The sequence below is a fragment of the Hylobates moloch genome, unplaced genomic scaffold (genome assembly GCF_009828535.3).
Source record: "Hylobates moloch isolate HMO894 unplaced genomic scaffold, HMol_V3 SCAFFOLD_21, whole genome shotgun sequence".
Lineage (NCBI taxonomy): Eukaryota > Metazoa > Chordata > Mammalia > Primates > Hylobatidae > Hylobates > Hylobates moloch.
Window position 1 is genome coordinate 43,827,056 of NW_026652296.1, and position 20,451 is coordinate 43,847,506.

General features: G+C 41.4%; 1 protein-coding gene across 1 annotated transcript in view; it reads right to left on the reverse strand.

Annotated features, from left to right (window-relative positions):
* PCSK2 (proprotein convertase subtilisin/kexin type 2) overlaps positions 1-20,451 on the reverse strand; it is a 262,157-nt gene that overhangs the window by 76,969 nt on the left and 164,737 nt on the right. The window contains exon 6 of the mRNA XM_032142938.2: positions 4,376-4,452. Coding sequence (XP_031998829.1) covers positions 4,376-4,452 — 77 coding nt within the window. The remainder of the gene's footprint in view (positions 1-4,375; positions 4,453-20,451) is intronic.

Here is a 20,451-nt window from a genome sequence, read left to right on the forward strand (position 1 = left end):
GTCCAGAGCTGAGTTCAAGCCCTGGATATCCTTGTTAACCTTCTGTCTTGTTGATCTGTCTAATATTGACAGTGGGCTGTTAAAGTCACCCATTATTATTGTGTGGGAGTCTAAGTCTCTTTGTAGGTATCTAAGGACTTGCTTTATGAATCTGGGTGCTCCTGTATTGGGTGTATATATATTTAGGATAGTTAGCTCTTCTTGTTGAATTGATCCCTTTACCATTATGTAATGGCCTTCTCTGTCTCTTTTGATCTGTGTTAGTTTAAAATCTGTTTTATCAGAGACTAGGATTGCAACCCTTGCTTTTTTTTGCTTTCCATTTGCTTGGTAGATCTTCCTCCATCCCTTTATTTTGACCCTATGTGTGTCTCCGCACATGAGATGGGTCTCCTGAATACAGCACACTGATGGGTCTTAACTCTTTATCCAATTTGCCAGTCTGCATCTTTAAATGGGGCATTTAGCCCATTTACATTTAAGGTTAATATTGTTATGTGTGAATTTGATTCTGTCATTATGATGTTAGCTGGTTATTTTGCCTTTTAGTTGATGCAGTTTCTTCCTAGCATTGACGGTCTTTACAATTTGACATGTTTTTGCAGTGGCTGGTACCAGTTGTTCTTTTCCATGTTTAATGCTTCCTTCAGGAGCTCTTTTAAGGCAGGCCTGGTGGTGACAAAATCTCTCAGCATTTGCTTGTCTGTAAAGGATTTTATTTCTCCTTCACTTATGAAGCTTAGTTTGGCTGGATATGAAATTCGGGGTTGAAAATTCTTTTCTTTAAGAATGTTGAATATTGGCCCCCACTCTCTTCTGGCTTGTAGGGTTTCTGCTGAGAGATCCACTGTTAGTCTGATGGGCTTCCCTTTGTGGGTAACCCGACCTTTCTGTCTGGCTGCCCTTAACATTTTTTCCTTCATTTCAACTTTGGTGAATCTGACAATTATGTGTCTTGGGGTTCCTCTTCTTGAGGAGTATCTTTGTGGTGTTCTCTGTATTTCCTGAATTTGAATGTTGGCCTGCCTTGCTAGGTAGGGGAAGTTCTCCTGGATAATATCCTGAAGAGTGTTTTCCAACTTGGTTCCATTCTCTCTGTCACTTTCAGGTACACTAATCAAATGTAGACTTGATCTTTTCACATAGTCCCATATTTCTTGAAGGGTTTGTTCATTTCTTTTTACCCTTTTTTCTCTAACCTTGTCTTCTCGCTTTATTTCATTAGTTTGATCTTCAATCACTGTTACCCTTTCTTCCACTTGATCAAATTGGCTATTGAAGCTTTTGCATGCGTCATGAAGTTCTCATGCCATGGTTTTCAGCTCCATCAGGTCATTTAAGGTCTTCTCTACACTGTTTATTCTAGTTAGCCATTCATCTAACCTTTTTTCAATGTTTTTAGCTTCCTTGCAATGGGTTAGAATATGCTCCTTTAGCTTGGAGAAGTTTGTTATTACTGACCTTCTGAAGCCTACTTCTGTCAACTCGTCAAAGTCATTTTCCATGCAGCTTTGTTCTGTTGCTGGTGAGGAGCTGCGATCCTTTGGAGGAGAAGAGGCACTCATTTTTTAGAATTTTCAGCTTTACTGCTCTGGTTTCTCCCCATATTTGTGGTTTTATCTACCTTTGGTCTTTGATGTTGGTGACCTACAGATGGGGTTTTAGTGTGGATGTCCTTTTTGTTGATGTTGATGCTATTCCTTTCTGTTTGTTAGTTTTCCTTCTAACAGTCAGGTCCCTCAGCTGCAGGTCTATTGGAGTTTGCTGGAGGTCCACTCCAGACCCTGTTTGTCTGGGTATCACCAGCGAAGGCTGCAGAACAGCAGATATTGCAGAACAGCAAATTATTGCAGAACAGCAAATATTGCTGCCTTATCCTTCCTCTTGAAGCTTTGTCCTAGAGGGGCACCCATCTGTATGAGCTGTCTGTTGGCCCCTACTGGGAGGTGTCTCCCAGTTAGGCTACATGGGGGTCAGGGACCCACTTGAGGAGGCAGTCTGTCCATTCTCAGAGCTCAAATGCCATGCTGGGAGAACCACTGCTCTCTTCAGAGCTGTCAGACAGGGATGTTTAAGTTTGCAGAAGCTTCTGCTCCTTTTGTCCAGCTATGCCCTGCCCACAGAGGTGGAGTCTATAGAGGCAGTAGACCTTGCTGAGCTGTGGTGGGCTCTGCCAGTTTGAGCTTCCCGGCTGCTTTGTTTACCTACTCAAGCCTCAGCAATGGCGGACACCCCTCCCTCCACCAGGCTGCTGCCTCCCAGATCAATCTCAGACTGCTGCACTAGCAGTGAGCAAAGCTCCATGGGTGTTGGACCCATCAAGCCAGACATGGGAGAGAATCTCCTGGTCTGCTGGTTGCTAAGACTGTGGGAAAAGCGCAGTATTTGGACAGAAGTGTCCCATTTTTCCAGGTACAGTCTGTCATGGCTTCCCTTGGCTAGGAGAGGGAAATCTCCTGACCCCTTGCACCCACTGTCCAACCAGTCCCAATGAGATGAACCAGAAACCTCAGTTGAAAATACAGAAATTGCCTGTCTTCTGCATCGATCATGCTGGGAGCTGCAGACCAGAGCTGTTCTTATTTGGCCATCTTGGAGTGGAACCTTTTAGTTTTTTTAAGGAGTATATTTACAGCACATTGCCTAGGAAGATTTGACTAGGGGAGATTTTGTTTGGGTTCAGAAAATGAGATTGGGGGAAAATCTTTCCATTGGTTATATTTTTGTGCTTATATCAATCCATCAAAGACTAATTTAGTACCTATTAGCTACAGAAAGACAGCAAGTATCCAGTGGATATGTTGCCACTGTGCTTTCTGATATTCATGTGGACAGTTGATAATCAATCCTGCTGAAGCCAGACCCTCTCATGGCTCTTCTCAGCACCATGCCCTGGATGGCCATTGCCAATTCTGTCTAAACCCCAGCTTAATGGCACACATTTGGTAACTTCACATTCTTGTATCTGAAATGGTTTATTTGCTAAATATATGCTACGATCTAGGGTTAGAAGTCACAGAGGTAAAACACACTTCCTACCGAAAGTTTTCAGACCTTTTTTATACATTCTCATCCTCCAAACACACACTTCCAAGCATTGCATGTCATTTGTAGGTTGCAGGTGATGTGGATAGAGAACGAATTGTGCTATCTGACATCAGCAATGATCTTTACAAAATATTACAAAATTAAATTTTATTTATTTTTTCTTATTTTCTGCATTTGTACTCAAAACCTGTGTACCCTGTGTCAACCCTTGATGAGACTGAGGGGTCTCAGGGCAACTTGCTAACTTTAGAGACAGAATCTAAGCTTCCTGTCCACCGAGGCTCTACCCTTGAACATATTCTGGTCATCATGCTTCCTGTATCACATAATACAAATGATACTCAGCAAAGAATAGTACAAATGTGGATTTGGAAACAATTTGAAGCGTGGGGCTAATCTTGGCTTTCACTTGAATTTTAATTGTTTGACCAAAGAAGCCCTTCAACCCTTCTGAGCCTGTTTCCTTATCACTAAACTGAAAATGACAACATTTGTTTTATCTACTACTTAAAGTCCCATGAGAAATAAAAAAAAAAAAATGGATAAAGTGCTCTGCACATCACGTATTTTTATACAACTAATTGAAGTTCATATGTTTTTATTACCTTCACCCAGGGACATCAATAACAGGGAAACACTAGGTTTAAAAATTATAGTATTCTTTCATTGAGCAAGCCACACATCTTTATTTCTTCATATCTCTTATACGTAATTAACCATTTAAGCAAAATGTTTACTTGAAGAAAAAAGAGACCACATTTCCATGTTTAGTGGCAAAACAAGCTGAAAGAAAATTACACTCTTGGAAGGACTGTTTGGGTAGTTTGACATGATAGGATCTTTGTCCCAAGCAATACTTCAAACCTCTGACAATCACACTTACTGTTTTGCTGAAAGGGACTCCATGAGCTGTTATGGGGTTATAGCAGAAAACGTACAGAATGCTTTTCAAAAACACATAGACACAGACCCATGGGGCAAAATATTCTCTACAATAGTTTCAACACATAAAGCAAAATCAGCATGTTTTAAATCACCTCGTAATGGGTTGAGAAAGAACTTCTTATTTCTATTTCCTTTTCTCTTTAATGGATTAAAGTAGCAAATAATTTCAAGTTCAGCAGAACAAGACAGTCAAAAGATTATTCTAGAGGAAGATTGTAATATTAAAAATTTCACTTTAGAGAATGTAGCCACCAAGAAGAAAAATCACAATATAATTTAATGAAGCATGGGGATTATTTTGCTAGTGGTAGTCAAGCCTGAAACAAAGTAAAATAAAACCCCAAAGCCTAAAGTCAAAGAGACCTTCCAAGGCCCAGTTTACCTGTTAAACCAGTCATCTGTGTACCGAGGGTAAGGATAAGGGTCGTTGCTGCTGAAGTCGTAACTTGCTTCGGCATTCTGAAAAACACAAGGCATCTCATTAGGTCCGCACAGCCAGAGGTGCAGTAAAGGGAAAGTGCTGGGAGACGTTAAATGTTTCTAGTCTTCCCTGGAGTGCTGGGTTAGTGTGCTGCACTGGACCAACCCTTACAAAATTGTGTTGGAGCTAAAGCATGTCTTTGGAGTTTTCTATCCTCTCTTGATATTCTCTTTCAGGCTTCCCCATTTCATCCTATTTCAAGCCTTCAAGGGGTTAGCAAATTTAAGCCCTGTGTTCTCCAGGACTGTCTTCCTTTCAAGTTGATGTATCCCTTGTGGATTAATGGATTTCACCTGGAACCCAGGGTGTAGGGTAAGCTTCCTTGATGCTTCCTTGGACAGATGGCCAGATGTTCTAGTTCTCACATCACAAGTGAGATGGCCTCTAGAGTTTCTTTGCTTTACAGAGAAGGCTCACATCCAGCTTCTTCCTTTAGACTAGCATAGGCTGTTTTCCTTTCCCCTTATGGGTTTTAAACCCCTGCCCAAGGCCCTGACGTTGTCCACAATTGACCTTATTTATTCACTCAACAAATATCATTAAGAGTCCAATATATGTCAGAGACTTTGCTAAGTATGGGAATATAATGGTGGCATTCCTGCCCTTATGTAACTTATAGCCTAGTTGCGGGAACAGACATCAATCGAAAGATCAAACAAAGAAATATACCATTACAAACTTCAATAAGTATCTGTATGAACTCTTATGCCCTACAGCATATGGTCAAAAGTGTACTATTCTCTGTCATCCAGCACCTTCCTTTTTCCCATTGAGAATCTTTCCCCCACATAAATGAATTATGTAGCCACTAAAACTGTCTAAGCAATTTTGTGGGTTTTTTTTTTTTTTTTTTTTTTTTAACAGGTCTTTAGTTGGTCTGCCTTTTATTCTGGTCTATGATGGGAGATGACCCACCATTGTTTAGTGAATAACCCATTCCTTCCCCATTCTCTTCTCTGCTTGCCTGGAGAAGCTGATCTCTCTCAAGTTCCTTTTTCCTCATCTCATTCTCCTCTCCATTGTTTTGGGGGTCTGAAATGAAGACCCCAAATGGCTTCTTGGTTCACAGTATACATTGGGCCAGGAAACACTGGGTTAGAGGCACATTCCAGCTTTGGCATTTCTTGATGTTATGGGTCCTGAGACATATTTAGGAACTGTGCTTTATCATAAGGTGACACTAGTTTTGTGACACACTTGAGTTTGTGACACACTTGAGTTTGTAAGCCTAATGTAGTGGCATAATGTTTTTAAGAGCAACTGCACTAATTCCATTCATTTTTGTTTTATTGTTTAGATGACAAAATCACCAGTAGTTGTAATAATCAGAATTGTAATGCTAATTTATTTAAATCAATGCTGTACTTGGGCAGGAGTCACCCTGAAATTTGGCCCAGTCATTTGCCTGGAGTCTTAAGCATGTCGATCCTTTATTCCAGGATCTAGGTCTTCATTCAACACTTGGCTTTCAGAGAGGAGGAAGTCTTCTCGTCTCCACTGACCATAATTACCAGCAAGTCGCCAGTTTTTCGACTTCTTCCCCGCTTAGACCCCAGATTGCTTTCATTCACTTTTAAAGTTTAATTCTGTATCTGGCCCACAATCCTTGTTCCTGGGAGACCCTTGTTCCTGGGAGAAAGTGGCCTTTCTCCCACTGACTTCCCATGCGATATTTGGATTTACGTTTTCTTCAGAGATACTATTTTGAAATAGTAACTTGTCTTCCCCAAGTGTGTTCTGTTCTCCTAACCTCTGAATTTTTCAGAGATAAGAGCATTCTTAGGTATAGTTAGTGGGGTAGGAATATCGAGAGAAACACAAGTTAATACTTTTTTTTCTGGGCTTCAAAGCTGAGATTGAAACTTAAGCAGTAGATTTGGAAGAGTATCTGCCCAATCTGGTTTGTTTCTCTTTAGAAAAAATTAAAATTCCCTAAGGTGAGGTGGGTGGAAATCCAGCACGAGTGGCCACTCAGCAGGCCCCTGAGGCTGCCTCTTCCTTCTGAGCTGTGCTGTTGGAGTGGGAAGGGGCACGCTGGGATGTCCAACCTCAGAGTGGCCTGGGACTCAGCTCACAACAGGGGCATAGTGTTGCAGATCAGAAATACTCCTGTGAGGCATCTGAGCTACAGGCTTGGGGCAGCTCCACCCTGCATTCCCTTGATCCCCAGTGCAGAGCAGGGAGTGGAGGTTGGTGAGGTTGTGACACTGAGAACTAGCTGGCCTAAGACATTCGGGTGGCCAGGACAATAAGCATCCAGGGTTTAGGTAGGATCTGGGTGAACTGACCGCCGAGGCCAATGGGAATGGTGTTATTGCAGAAGCTGGAGTGGACAGATGATGAAAACCAGCACTAGGCCCCCGTCTCCCTCTCTGGAAGGCTGTATGAATCTTTTGAAGCTTAAGGGCGCTTCTGGAGACAGGGAGGACAGGGGCAAAACATGAGCAGACTGAGACCATGTTTCTATCAGGCTGGCAGAGGGAAATGAAGTCAGTGAGGGAAAACTAGAGAGTGTCTATCCCTTTGTAGCTGCTGCCTGAGTGACTGGCTTCTCAAACTTTCCACTCGGGCTTATCTTTTGGGCTGATAATTATCACTGGGTTCTGTCTGAGGCTCTTGGCTCTGCTCCTGACTCTGGGAAGATAGTTTGGCCGGACATGGCAGGGGTTGGAAGGAGGACCTGGAGAGTTCTGAGAGCAGAGCTTACAGCAGAGAACCCTCAGAACTCCGCAACCACTTTTATAACAAGAAGAAAGACCGTGTATTCTCTGGTGTCAAATTGGCCTCTGAATGTTGAAATGGATGATAACTCAGGAACCCCAATTATTTTGTTGCCTTTGCAATTAAGTTTTGATGACTAATGCTTAATTCCTTGGGTAACAGTCTACACTGAACATTAAGGAAGGCAAACAGTTGTTATTCTTGTTTGGCTGTAGGTTTTCTGGCTAAAAATCAAATGGTTTCTAGCAAGGAGGAACAATAATTTGCAAGAGTTCTGTTTACGCTTTTACAGCCAAACCGAGTCATTTATTGATTTGAATTACAATGCTGTCTCCCATAAAGTTATTTGTGTACCGAGTAAGTTAAACTGGCCTTGAATGATACTGGAGTTTTCTATAATTGCCATTAACATTGACATTTGGAGCAGGTGGTGTTTGGTGAATTTAACGTTCTGGTCACCGAGGCTTGCCAGATGCTCGCTTTGTTTGGACTTCTCTAACTTTTTACTGAAATCCTTTAATCGATTTTCCTGCTTTAGAAAATACTAGCTGTTTGGTGAAAATAATTTAATCTCTGATGATTCAGGATCGAGATGATTCAGAGTCATCACTGAGAACTTGAATTATCATTGTACCATCACACTGAAAGTGAGAAGGTTGGGTTGATTCCAAGCTGACCTCAGGGCTTCTCTGGGAGTTATTTCTGGGAGAAACTTCTGATGATGGCTCATGTTCTCTTCTAAAAGTTTAATGCGTGGGGGAAAAAACCCATCCCCGATATATAATAATTCTAAGGCTTGATTTCTGAATATTTGAATGCACAATTAGAAAGAAAGACGAGACTTGCTCTTAGCTAGAAAGTTTAATAATTACAACTTGGCATTGTTTGCAGTGTGTACTTTTCAAACAGATGGACTGCACCACGCTAAGAAAGGACAGTCACTTATATTCACAGATTCCTCTGGCTTTTTATATATGAGGTGCTGGAACTGCCTGGCTATCAAAGATGCAGGCCCACAGGTGACACCTTTCAGATTTGGGGCTTGTCTATCTGAACGGCTGCTGATGAGAGACGTGGGAGCTCCTGCAGTCAATGGTGGCTGTGCCTATTGCTTTTACATCCGCAGAGAAGCTTCTGAGGCTCCTGAGATTGCACCTGGCCCTGGCACTGCCCATCCATACCCCAAATCTGGAATTTAATGCCTCTGTGATCAGTGGGCTTCCCTGGCTGGGCTGCCCTAGACAAATATGTCTGCAGGTACCAGCTTGATGTAGGGGAAGGAAGAGAGGCATTCAAGTCAAACAGACTTGGTTTTGAAATAAGGCTGTTTTTGACCTTGGAAATTTTCCTATTTTTTAGAAACTGCAGTTTCCTCATCTTCAAAATGTAGGTGGTAAAACTGTTACTAGTTGGTTGCTGTGAGGATAAAATGGAACAAGGGCTGTAAGGTGGCAAGCACGTTGCCCCACGCAGTATGGGCAATGCCTCACCTGACTTCTCCTGTTGTGTCCTCTTTCTTTGATCACCTACAGCAAAGGTCACAAAATATGGCCCACCATCTAAATCAGCCCATGGCCTGTTTTTGTGAGTAAAGTTGTATCGGAACACAGCCACATCCATTTATTTATGAATTGCCAGTCGCTGCTTTTGCACTCTAACAGCAGAGATAAGTCGTTGTGACAAAACCTCACAAAGCCTAAAGTATTTACCAAGTGGCCTTTTATCAGAAAGAGCTTGCCAATCCCTGACCAATGCCCTAGGCCTATTGGGCTCCCAGGTTGCCCTCTGATAGCCCACACTACAGCATCTCACTGAGTCTTTGTCTTTCTGGGCAGATATCTTTGCTCTGAGACATACATGCCCCATACCTCGTTCTCTCCTGGGCTCCAGCCACTGAATCTGGTATGAACTAGTCTGACTACCTTGTTGGGAGTTTGAAGCTTGTTCCTCCTGTGTCTTATGCTAGTCAAAGGTGGGTTATCAGACAGATACTGAGCCTCAGCTCACCGGGTACTGATGGAGGCTGAGGAGAGCATTACACTGCGACGGTGAAGAGGTGCCACCATGGTTTCCACCACTCCACTGCCCACCATTGGTCAAGCCCCTAGGGGTCACCCTCCTCTAGTTCTTCTGTTTCTCCACGTACGAGTGTCCTGTTTGTTTCCAAGGTTAGAACACTGCCCTTGGCAGAGAGTGGCAGTTACTTGCCATAAGAAAGAAGGCTAATGTATTTAATGTGGACATCCACTGATGTGATTGAACAGATATTTTTAGAGTACTGAGGGGCAAACTCTGTGGTCCAACTACAAAATTGTGAAAATGGATTCTGTAATCAGGGCTGTCGTGTACAGTTGTGCAGGTTGTGCACCAGGGGTTCCTGCCCACAGGGAGCAACTAGGGTCTGCATTGGACTTACCAAGCCATGTGCACCACCCCCACACCCCAAGGTGGAGAAGTCTTTAAAAAAGAATTGGTCAGCCCGGAGGGGCTGCTTTTTGCTCATTTGTCCACCCAGAAGGGGACATCTTTTCTAATTTGCCCAGAGAGAGGGTGCTGTTTCCCAGTTCACCCACCAGTAGGGAATGTCATTTTCAATTTCACACAAGTGGCACTATATACCTACTAGCATGTCCACGAACCACAAGAAACAGGTCTCTATAGTTATAGTTGTGCACAAACCCAACCTCAAGGAAATTGCGCCACAGAAGACAAGATGTTTCTTGTGAGACTTGAATAACATCTTAAATAATAGGAGTTTATGATCACGAATACAACGTGGCAATGATTAACTGCCAATGTAATTCCATAGCTACAGGAACTCAGAACAAGAAACCACATCGCATTTGTCCTTTTATTCTGTCTTGCTACTTTCCCTGAAGGCGTTTAACCAAATAACCCAGCTAGGAGCTGTGTAACAGTATTAGCTGAAATTGCACTGTGCTCATGGACTAATGAAAGAGAAATGAGCTTCTCCAGATAGACTCTCAAACTGCAACCATATTGCCCCAGAACAAAGCTCATATGTATGGAAACTGAGAAGCAAAATAGCCCAGTCCATTAGAGCCTAAAGAATTTTGCTATTGCGCCTACTTGCATCTAACATGGCCATGGCTTAATGTTCCCAACTGTGCCTATTTTGATTTTCCTCAAATAATTCTCCCACATGCACTGGTTTAACGATAATGTTCAGCTCACTTTTGACTGAAACAAACATTAAAGGGATTTATGTCTATATTAAACCTGGTTGTAAAACTTAATGAAATTTAACATTTCTTCAGCATTCAAAAAATTTAGAAAAAGATACATAGTCAGAAATTTGTTTGAAATCTTTCTTCCATAATCCTAAGGTTGCCAGGGTCATATAATTTTCTAGTGACACAGGGTTCTTCCACTGTGGATTTGACACTTTTTCCCATCACTCTCTTCTTGCTTCTGGAAATTCTAGCAACTTCTGTAGTCACTGGAGCACTTTCCAGATAAGAGGAGTGATACAATTGAACCGTCAGGCCACACAGTTGTGTCCTGGGTGGCTGGACATTTTACGTTTTCTTTTCTTCTTTTCTTTTTTTTTTGAGATGGAGTCTCACTCTGTTGCCCAGGCTGGAGTGCAGTGGCGTGATCTTGGCTCACTGCAAGCTCTGCCTCCCAGGTTCATGCCATTCTCCCGCCTCAGCCTCCCGAGTAGCTGGGACTACAGGAGTCCACCACCACGCCAGGCCAATTTTGTTTTTGTACTTCTAGTAGAGACAGGGTTCACCGTGTTAGCCAGGATGGTCTTGATCTCCTAACCTCGTGTTCCACCTGCCTTGGCCTCCCAAAGTGCTGGGATTACAGGCGTGAGCCACCATGCCCGGCCTTTTCTTTCTTTCTTTTTTTTTCCTGAGACAGTGTCTCATTCTGTTGCCCAGGCTTGAGTGCGGGGGCATAATCTCAGCTCACTGCAACCTCTGTCTCTAGGGTTCAAGTGATTCTCCCGCCTCAGCCTCCTGAGTAGCTGGGATTACAGGTGTGCCACCATGCCTGGCTAATTTTTGTATTTTTTTAGTAGAGATGGGGTTTTGCCATGTTGGCCAGGCCAGGCTGGTCTCGAACTCCAGACCTCAAGTGATCTGCCTGCCTCAGCCTCCCAAAGTGCTGGGATTACAGGCATGAGCCTCTGTGCCTGACCAGTATTTTCCAGAGCTAAGCAGCTCCATCCTTTGGCCCTCATTGCCACCATTATCAGCAGACTTGGGAGAAGTTCTAAGCACTAAAGAGACAAGGAGATAATAACATTAATTCTTAATGGCTAATAGGGTGCCCCAAATTAAAAAGATCCCTTTATCTTTTTCAAAGTTGTTTAAAATATATTATTTAATTGATGTTTTCCAAAACCCTGTGGTGGAGGAGCGCAGCTGTATTGCAGGAAGGAGCGAACAGTTGCTCTAAGTAACAGCCGAGGCAGACACCTCCGGAGGGCGTCTTTAGAGTGGCCTTTGCCTATCTATGTCTTCTTGCTCGGCTTGCTATTTTAGAAGGCCAGTGAAGCAAGTATTAGGCTAGATGGAGGCTGATTCCCACACATGAATTTTAAGAGCTTCCCTGAAAGCGTACATTCCTGGAGCTGACCTGATATATTAAAAATAAGCTGCCATTCATTGGAATGAAGCTCTAAGAGCTGGCTCCAAGATAGGCTCTAAAACTTGGGTGGAAAAATTTACATCATTATTTGCACTAGCCACCACCTCAAATCAAGCATTTCCTTCAATTATGAATGGGAAGTACAAACAACAGTATTATTAGCAGTACCTGTGAGCATATCATCAATATGTATCTTCATTCCACATTAGGGTTGTTGCCAGTATGCTAAAAAGTATCTTTTCAGCACACCCCTACCTGCCACTAGATTTTGTTATCTGATGCATTAATAAAGGACATATGTTAGCATTTCACAGATGTGTAATTTCAATCTTTTGATAACTGTTTCAATATAATAGCATTCCTTGGTGCCATAGTCTGAATGTTGGTGTCCCTCCAAAATTCATATGTTGAAATATAACCCCCTGTGTGTTTGTATTAAGAGGTGGGGTCCTTGGGAGGTAATTAGGTCATGAGGTGGAGCCCTCATGAATGGGATTAGTGCCCTTATAAAAGAGGCCTGAGGGAGCCTGTTTAACCTTTCCACTATGTGAAGATGTGGCAGGAAGGCCTTGTGTATGAGGAACAGGCCTTCACCAGACACCAAATCTGCTGGCACTTTGGTCTGGAATTCTGGTCTCCAGAACTGTAGCCAATAGATTTCTGTTGCTTATAAATTACTCAGTCTAAGATATTTTGTTATATCAGCTCAAACAGACTAAAAAACTTGATTATCTTGTATATCTTGTTAATGTACTTAAAATATTATTTTGAGAATGAGGGGACACAGATATTTCTGTATGTGGTTGGTTGGTGTGGAAGTTGGCACAATCTCTTTGAAGAGAAACTTGGCAATATCTACCAAAATAAACATGAATGGACTGTTTGACCGAGCAATTCCACCTCTAAGACTCTACCCTAAAGACATACTTCCATATAAATTAAAGATGTATATTTAAATATATTCATTCTGGCGGTGACTGTAATAATGAAATATTAGAAACAACCTAAATCTCCAACACTGGGGATGAGTTAAAGAAATTCTGGTGCACCCATATGATGCAAAACTCTGCAGCTCTGGCAAAGAATGAGATATGAAACTGGCAATGAACTCATTCCCAAGGAATGTTGTTAAGCAAAAAAGGCAGTATGTAGAATACAGTGTATAGTGGGCTCCCATTTGCATAGAAGAGAGGGATGAACTTGATGGTAAGTACAGAGTAGTTCTGAGAAGCACAACAGTCTTTTTATAGTGCTTTGCCTGGGGAGAGGCATGGGGTCTAGGGTGGAAGGAAGACTTAGTTTTCATCGTATAACATTTTGTGTAATTTTTTTTTTACCATAATGATATCAGGTAGCACATATTGAGTGCGTATTTTGTATAGGGGACTCTTAGATATTTTGTATGCATTACTCATCCTCACGATGTCCTTATGTGGGTAATACCCTTATTGTCATCCTCATCCCATAAGCAGGGCAGTGTAGGCACAGAGAGGTTGAATAATTTGCCCAAGGTCACACAGATGATGAAGGGCAGAGCAGGGATTTAGACCAGGCAGTCAGGCTCCAGAGGCCTCTCTCCTAAGTGTGCAATCTTGCTTTTCTGCATCAGAATTATATTAATCATATTCTACTGCATGCATTGTTTAAAAGAAAAACAAATACCTGGCAAAAAAGAATAAGTTAGTGCATTTACTTCCTAGAACATCAGTGGATCATTCTGTTTAAATCCAAGTATACACATTTAGCTAACAATTTAACCTCCCACAGAGGGCCATACTTCACTAAAGGGCTAGGGGAGCACATGAAATGTATTATTTTGTATGGTCCATTCATTTTTTTAATAACATGGTTTTATTTAGTAAATTGTCTCATCCAAGGTTGATGTAATGCCTTTGAGGCCTAAACCAGCAAGTATGCCTCCAATGAGAAGGTTAATTCTCCTGATTTCAACAGCAGGGTTCAACCTGTTTCTTTGTTCTCTGTTGATTATGCTGTTCCTTATAGAAGTAGGATGTTTTTTTAAAAAATAAAAATCATACTCTCTATAAGACAATTAACACTGATGACTGAATTCCTCAGAATCTGAAATACTTCCTTTTTTTTCTAGAGCCTCTTCAACACTACCTGGTGGCCCCTGGGTTTCTGAGTACAACTTGACAATCATTGACTGAAAATGCCATGAGATGCTTACACGTGGTGCCTGCTTTCCATGTTAAATAACATGGCATCGCACGGCAGGACTGTGGCTCCTTGCAAAACGCTCCTGCTATCCTTCTTATTACACCAGTGACAAAGTCTCTGCTAAGTGCCCCCATGGCTTTAACACCTCCCTGTACTTGTTAATCCTTCTTCTTATCTGACAGAGGCAAGCACTGGCAGGCAGAAACACCCTGCTTCAGTTGCTTACATTGCATTTATTTTGACAGTCAATTCCACTGATGTCATGGAATATTAGTTGCTTTTCTATTTGAAATAGTGATTTATAGTTTCCCTTTAAAATACACTTGTTTATGTTAAAAAGTGAGTCAATTTAAAGATACATACTAGGTAAATAATAACACCAGTAGCAAAACTGTATAGTGACTGTTGGTTGGTTTGGGAAACACTGGAATAAAGTAATGGTGTGGAAAATTTGTGGCTTTGACTCCTCCAGTTATTAACAAAGTCAGGCTTAAAAGTGGGCCAAGATTTAAGTACTTCTATGGGGTATTTGAAAGAGTGATGGAAAAGATGATCTGTCTTTAAATACTCATCCTGCCACTTGTTATTTTGGTAATAGGACTGTAATCCTTTTCATTCTATAGACTGTTGACTTCAAACATTTCCATTCATTCATGCATTCAGCCAATCACTTATTTTTTTCATTGAACAAATTTATTGAGCACCAACTGTTTGCCCCCATTGTACAATAGCAAGTTGCTATTGCAGAGGAAGATGCCCTTAGCTGGGATGTCTCATTAGCCTTCATGAGCTAATATATTATTATGGAATTTTTAATGGCACCTTCAGTTATCAACTAACAGTGGTTCCTAACTCAAGCTGCACAAGAGAATCACCTGGAGAGCTTTTAGAAATACAAATACTTGAGCAATTCTTAGATTCTGATTTAATTAATCTGGGGTGGGGCTTGAGCATCAGGAGCTTAAAAAAAAAAACAAAAACCACCAACAAACCCAACAAAACCTCTTTTGGTGGTTCTGATGTATAGTCCAGGTTGAGAACCACTGAGCTAACACCTTTGTTCATACCTCATATCCTAGCCTTCTTGTGGCTTAAAATGTGATCTGTGTACCAGCAGCACTGACATTACTTGAGAACTTGTCAGAAATCCAGAATCTAAGGCCCCAGCCCAGACTGACTGAATCTGCATTTTTTTTTTTTTTTTTGGAGACAGGATCTCACTCTGTAACCCAGGCTGGAGTGCAGTGGCACAATCATTCCTCCCTGCAGCCTCCAACTCCTGGGCTCAAGTGATCTTCCCGCCTCAGTCTTCTGAGTAGCTGAAACTACAGGTGTGTGCCATCATGTCTGGCTAATTAAAAAAAAATTGTAAAGACAGAGTTTCACTGTGTTGCCCAGGCTGGTCTCGAACTCCTGGCCTCAAGTGACCCTCCCACCTTGGCCTCCTAAAGTATTAGGATTACAGGCATGAGACACTGCATCCAGCCCATACTGATTCTTTTATTTGTGAAATGGGTGGCAGGTTTGCCTTTGATTCCCTGCTTTTCCTTTCTGCATCCATAGCCTCCCTGTTATAATCGTCTCTCGCTTTCTCTCCTCCCCTTCCAGCTAAACTCTTCCACAGGAAGAAATTGATTTTGATAAACCATTCACATCTTGGCCGAAATACATTCAGACATTGCCTTTCCCAATATTATCTGCTTTAACAGAAGAGAATGGGCATTGAAACAAGTTAATCTCTAATAGTAAAGACAGAAAGGTGTTAATTTTGGGAGCGTCAAGAACTTCTTGGCATGTCTCAGACTGAAGTTCTTTCTATGGAAAAAGTCAGCTCTGAGAACAGAGTTGTCACAATGGATTTCTTTGGTTCTGAAGGAGAGGTCTAATGAGCCAAAGAAAGCAAAAGAAAACAAGAGAAAGTGTGTGAGTACTAAGCATAATATTATTGAATTTGGCCGGGGGCAGTGGCTCACGCCTGTAATCCCAGCACTTTGAGAGGCCGAGGCGGGTGGATCATGAGGTCAGGAGTTCAAGACCAGCCTGGCCGAGATGGTGAAACCCCGTCTCTACTAAAAATACAAAAATTAGCTGGGCATGGTGGCGGGCACCTGTAATCTCAGCTACTTGGGAGGCTGAAGCAGAGAATTGCTTGAACCTAGGAGGTGGAGGTTGCAGTGAGCCGAGATCATGCCACTGCACTCCAGCCTGGGCGACAGAGTGAGACTCCATCTCAAAAAAAAAAATATTGGATTTTTGTGCTTCTGGTAGTTGAGGGCTGCTGGAGGGATTGATTCTGCAAGAAAGAAGAGTAAAAGTTCAGAGTGGAGGGTTTCCTGCTATTAAACAAGTTTTGATGAATATTACGGTCTGAATTATTTTTGACTCCTGCCGCTTAAAGTTTCTTTCAAATTGGGTGTATTTAAAAATTAAAAATTTTAAATACACCCAATTATAGACAAACTCAATGCCAAGCTGCAGGAATGAGAATAGGAGCTAATTTTTTTTTTTAATGTGCTTATATTTCAATACACACTTATTTTTATACCCTGACTTTTTCCTGGAAAAAAAAATGTATGTTTTCTAGATTCTAACAAATGATATAGACAAATAAAAGTTGACAGTATATAAGGTGTAATTTGGATTTAGCAAAAATGGAGATGCACATAGGTAACTCTAAGTGTGCTTTGATTCTGTGCTCAAGTCTTTGCTTGGCCTCATTGTCCAAATTTGACCTGAGTATCGCTTGAAGCAGATCCGAATTCATGACCCATTCTACTTAGGCAACTGCCCTAGAACTGGCCGATTCTCCCAGCCTTGTTCCAGCCTGGTTTGATTTCTCCCATTTCCTAGTGGCCTTCACTGCTGAGGTCTCTCTGTGCCCCCCATGATGACAAAATTGACCTTGACGCAGCCTGGGCAACATGGCAAGACCCCCTGTCTAAAAAAGTATAAAAAATATTAACCAGGCATGGTGGTACGCACCTGTAGTCCCAGCTACTCAGGAGGCTGAGGTGGGAGGATCTCTTGAGCCTGGGAGTTGAGGCTGCAGCAAGCTATGATTGTGCAACTGTGTCATCCTAGCTTGGGCAACACAGTGAGACCCTGTTTCAAAAAAAAAAAATAAGTTGACTTTGAGTGAGCTTCTTGTAAAAGCAGCCCCAACAGTGCTGTGAGCCATCATCACTTCATTCCCTATCATGTCATGAGAGGATGGTGTGGAAACAATGGCTAATTTGAAGTTGAAGGAAATAGGAAAGACGTGGGTTTAAGAAAAGCAGTGGAATGTAGCTTTGATAACTTAATGAGAGGTTAAGGCCAGCGATCACACAGGGATGCCCTCCGGGACTCAGGACAGGAGGAGGGCAGCCTGCAGATGGGCTTACCACAGCTGCAGTTACGGACTTGCCTGGAGAGAAGGCTGAGGGTTGAAGGGGCCCAGTGTAGCTGGCTCAAAGGACAATTGAAGCCTGATTCTTGGAGTTCCACAAAGACTGGGTGTACAGTCAAGGGTCTACAATAGCAACCGTGTGAATCAGCCCAAGGAGAGCAGCTCTGGAAAAGGAACCAGAAGATAATGTAGCAACCAGAGTCTAAATTTGTGTTGTCAAGGTGACAACGTACAAGTCAATTTGTGTTTCCCTCTCTTTTGACTGGGTGTTCTCTGATGCTGTGGAGATGCTCAAAGCTTCTCCGCCCTTGCCTCCTCTGTGAGCGTTCTGCTTGCCTTTGAATGGCTGGTGAGGTTGAGGCCACTACCTTTGAGTCCAGATGTCCTGAGAGAGACAGAGACACTAGTTTATAGCCCTCCCCCTGAGACTGATTACACAACTTCAGTAACACCTGCTTCTCCTTTTTCAGCTCTAAAAATAGCAAAGATGAGTTCACTGATAGCTGAGTCACCTCATCGAAGGGGTTGTTGTGTCCAAATATCATTGATTGGAAACGTTGTCTTAAACACATCTTAGATGATGTTTTTTCCTTCGGTCAAAAGGACAGGTATATGAATAATAAATACTGTATCAGGGGTCTGTTGCTATTATACGTATACATATAAGTTTCATGTATAAATTACAAATATGTGTAATTCAGCACAAATTAATTTTATGTGAGCCCCACAGCAGTTTTGAGAATTAAATATTATAACCCCCATTCTACAGATAAGAAAACTGAGTCTCCATGAATTTATGTAATTTGCTCAAGCTTTTCCAGCTATAAGTGGTTGAGTACAAAAAATGTGACCTTCTGACTCAGAAAGCATTCTCTTCTCTCTGCACTGCATGACATCTGCAGCTCATTTTTATGATAAAAAGTAAAGAAAAAAATGTACAAGACTGTGAACACCTTGTTTATCCCAGCACACTCAGCACTGAGTGAGAACATTAAGACCTAAGTTGTATTAAATGATAGCAAGATCAGGACTATCGTCATGAAAGGTGGACTCAGGGACTTGAGTTTCTACTCATTTTTGCATCCATAATAAACCAACCCCCAAAACTTGTCAGCAATCTTCTCGCTTATTTGTTTTTTCTTGTAACAGTTAATCTTAGCTTTGATGATTCTTTTTCGGATAACATTGCTAAGAGGAGAAGATGGAAATAGAGTGTCGTGACCTTAGGAGATAAGCAGAAAGCAAGTACAAGGCACTTTGTGTTTATAATAGCTGGGGAAAAAAAAGTTAAGTAGATTGGTTCTCTTTCATGAAGAAGTAGTTTGAATCTTACCTTTGAACAAGACCAATTTTATGTTCCCAGCTAATGTGAAATGTGACAAAAAAGGACTGATCCCCAACTGTTCTGAAGAAAGATTAAATGCACTTCTGGTTCTTTTCACAGCGATTCATCATTTTAATTGGTTTTGAAGCCAAAAAACTTGGACAGCATTTGGGATGGGAATCCAACTTCATAATTCATAAACTATGGAAAAATGATTATAGCCTTCATTTGGAAGCTGGGCACATACCTTATTAAGTTGCTACAAGATGAAACACCAAAATCTACATTAATCACACAATCCCTTTGTGCACAGGGGTTCCAGCAGGTGAATTATGGGACACTGGTTTCTTGGGAAGGAAATACTCTGCCCTAGACCTTTTGGAGATGACACGTCCCTGACTCATGGTGCTCTTTGCCATTCCTGCCACCACCATCATTCATGGCACTTTCAAGAACCAGGAAGAGAGCTCATCCAACCCCCGTGCCTCCCTGTTCCTTGTCCTCACATGACACTCTGCAGTGAATAGATGTCCCTCACTTTTCCATCCCCTCCAGTTCACTCCAAGTGGTTCAAGGACATGTCCTCTCCCCACATGACACTCTGCTGTGAACAGATGTCCCTCACTTTTCCATCCCCTCCAGTTCACTCCAAGTGGTTCAAGGATACGCACTGGGTTTTTTACTTGATACCATTTGCACATAATAGACTCTCAACAAATGTATCAGATAAACAAATAAGCAAATTTCAAGAATTGTCTAAGTTGTTTTGCTGACATCAGTATCATTTGACATTATAAGAGTTGTCAGGTGGAGCTCACTCATGCTCTGAACATTAACAAAATTATTATTATTTTGTTATTATTATAGACAAAACTATAGGTACAGAAAACAGATTCAGGGTCTTGCTATGTTGCCCAGGCTGGATTCAAGTTCCTGGGCTCAGGTGATCCTCCTGTCTCCACCTCCCAAGTTGTTGGGACTACAGACACATGCCACCATGCCCAGCTAACAAAATTATTAAAATAAAACTGTTTGCCTTTGGAATTCGGTAGAGCAACATAAGCATGCTTCCGAGAGTTTCCAAATCTTTAAACATTCAGCTTTCCATTACTGTACTTGTACTTTTTTTTTTTATTATACTTTAGGTTTTAGGGTACATGTGCACATATTAAATGTTGATATTTCAAGCCTCCTTTTTTAATGTGCTAGTGCCACTTTTATTTATACCACATTTAGCTATGGAGGTGTTGTAAGCAGCATCATTTACACATTTTAATTGCATTTTGTTGTTATTTTAGGAAAACAAGTGGAAAATGGAAATGAAATAAACTGACACTAGAGATCAAATAGAGGTCTCATAAATTTAATACAATTGAAACAAGAGAGAAATCATTACGTGTGCTTTGAACAGAAAATCTTTAGCCCCAACAGAATACTTACTGGATTTAACTCAACTGTGCTCAATAGTGATTAAAAAAAAGAAAAAAAATTTAAAAATATTCATCTTTTTGAAGTTAAATGATTAAAAATTATGTCTAAGAGTTGAAGTATAATAGGGATTATGTAATTATGATAATTCTAACTTTTTTTAAGCTTTCTGGGAGCATAATCCTACATTATAAATGCACATTTATTGTTCAAATTTGGGAACTGCATATATTTTTCAAAAAATCAAATGGAAAAATACTCAGAATTTTATTTAAATTTATTTCATTCAGTTAAAAATCTCGAGATATACTTGCT